The sequence below is a fragment of the Poecilia latipinna genome, unplaced genomic scaffold (genome assembly GCF_001443285.1).
Source record: "Poecilia latipinna isolate Pla-1442-1.1 unplaced genomic scaffold, P_latipinna-1.0 Scaffold85, whole genome shotgun sequence".
Classification (NCBI taxonomy): Eukaryota; Metazoa; Chordata; class Actinopteri; order Cyprinodontiformes; family Poeciliidae; genus Poecilia; species Poecilia latipinna.
In genome coordinates, this window is record NW_015112701.1 from 657,289 (window position 1) to 659,436 (window position 2,148).

Below are 2,148 nucleotides of genomic sequence, written 5' to 3' on the forward strand. Positions count from 1 at the left end.
TTTTTTTGTGTGAAAAAAAAAGGAGGAGAACAAAGATGTTTTTTTGGGTGTGGTGGGGGGGGGGGGGGGGGGGGAAGTAAAACTAGAGAACTGTAGAGTCTGTTGTGACATTCGCCTTCCTGATGATTGCGTGGATGGATTTAAAGAATGCTCTCCCAATGTTTCTACAGGGAAAAGGAGAGTACACCATGGACTACAGCAGATATCAGCCCTGCCTGCCAGCAACACAAGAAGACCTTGTCAACAAATACTTGGAGGCCACAGGACAGCTGCCTGCAAAAAAGAACAAGTGGAAGAACTGAGCTGCTCCCTCGCTTGTTTATTGTTGGACTCCACAATCGCCCAGGACAATGGTGGAGTTTATGGAGCCAAAAAAAAAAAAAAGAGTTCGTATTTTGATGTTCTTTATCATTTTAACCCCCCTCTCAGCCTCCACTCTGTCTAAAACTCATGTGAAACGTATTTATGTTGTTTTGATCTCAACAGGCTGCATCAAACCTGAGTTGTTACTGAAAGCTGTTTCCACTCGAGCTCACGCTGGTTTTTGTACTGTGTACAGAATGATATTGATCTGATAATGACTGCAACAAATATACATGCCGTTTTCATGCAGGGGTCGTATAGTTTTGATCTTCCTCACCTGCTCTGTGTTCTCCTCAGCCGGCTCCGGATGAGCCGAGGCGTCCGTGGAAACGGTTTCAGGTCCGATTGTCGTCACACTGAGGCTCCATGTCACCTCCATCAACGCAAACAGAACAATCGCTCTCCTCAGTCCCATTCCTGTCGGCTGTGAAGCTCAGATGTGTGTGTGTGTGTGTGTGAGCAAGGTCAAAGCGACTAGTAGCTCGGAGGAGTGCAGCAGGAGGAATGACGCTCCCGTCAGTGCCGAGTTGTGCAACCAGAAGTTAAAAGAGGAGGGGAAGCAAGAGACGAGATTTTCCACATTCTGCCTGCTTCTGACCACAGTCTGTTTTCTTGTTCCCATAAGGTAAACAAAGCCGCTCCACTTTAGCTGCTTGCATTTCTCATTTTGTCTTTGTTGACGCTCTCGGCTCACGAGTCTCCAAAGCATCTGAGGAGGAAAGCAGCTGTCTGGCGGGATTCTTCTGAGAGTTGATTGGTTGCAGCCGCGCCTCCTTCTCGGTGTTTGACTAAAGGAATAACCAAACTTGAACAAAGTAAGCTTATTTTAGGAAAGTATGCCATCTTTTTAGATTGAAGTTAAAAATGGTACTCTGGAGGGAAAGACAGACAGAGAGTCAGAAGGTCACTTTATTTATTTTTTCTAACCGGTCAAACTTGAGGGTTTTGTTCTGTTACAATCCAATTCTTGACAGTCATCCTTCCTTCATCACTGAAAACAGAGCAAACATGAACCTCTGCCTGGAGGCTGCAGCCTATAATCTACCAGTTAAAGCTGTGTGTGTGTGTATGTGTGTGTGTGTGCGTGTGCGCGCACGCGCAGCCCAGAGGTGTGCAACCTTTACGACCCAAAAAGCCGTTTTCCCCCTTGGACCAGCTAAATAAAACTCATTTAGAGCCACTAATGTTCTCTGACCTTTTGACTCCTGTTGGCCCACCGGAGTGAGCAAACAAGCTCACATCAGGACCTGCTGCAGGTTCCTTATCGCCGTGGAGATGGAGGTGAAGACTCCGTCATACACCTGCTTCAACAGGTCGTCTTCAGACGAAATGGGTGTTAATAGGCGGTACGGGGAGATTTTATTTGTTAAAGGAGAGTCGGCTGTAATTTATTTGTTCTTTTTTGTTGTTTAGCAAAGCTTATGTTTACTGGAATTCGTGAACAATCTTTAGAATTGTTTTTTGCGTTTGCTGCATCACATTTGACTGTTAGAACTGGGGTATATGATTTTTTTAATATAAATCATTAAGGGAACATTTAACTTGTCTAAGTTTCAAGAATTTAAAAGCTTTAACACGGGAATGTAAAATATATATATATATATATATATATATATATTTTTTTTTTTTTTTTTTTTTTTTTTTTTTTTTTAAACCTCACCACCTAAAGCAACATTTTTGACAAAACTGGACAAACGGCTTTGGAACAAACACAAACAGGGGCGGATCTAGAAAAATACTTATGGGGTGGCAAGAGGGGGGCAGAAATTTTTTCAGGGGTGACAA

At 43.4% G+C, this 2,148-nt stretch overlaps 2 protein-coding genes across 2 annotated transcripts in view; one reads left to right on the forward strand and one right to left on the reverse strand.

Moving 5' to 3' along the window:
• Positions 1 to 612, forward strand: part of gfm1 (G elongation factor, mitochondrial 1) — a 24,093-nt gene extending 23,481 nt beyond the window's left edge. The window contains exon 18 of the mRNA XM_015021873.1: positions 171 to 612. Coding sequence (XP_014877359.1) covers positions 171 to 302 — 132 coding nt within the window. The 3' untranslated portion in view covers positions 303 to 612. The remainder of the gene's footprint in view (positions 1 to 170) is intronic.
• Positions 1 to 1,816, reverse strand: part of lxn (latexin) — an 18,852-nt gene extending 17,036 nt beyond the window's left edge. Inside the window, exon 1 of the mRNA XM_015021883.1 lies at positions 641 to 1,816. Coding sequence (XP_014877369.1) covers positions 641 to 778 — 138 coding nt within the window. The 5' untranslated portion in view covers positions 779 to 1,816. The remainder of the gene's footprint in view (positions 1 to 640) is intronic.
• Positions 1,817 to 2,148: the final 332 nt, after the last annotated feature.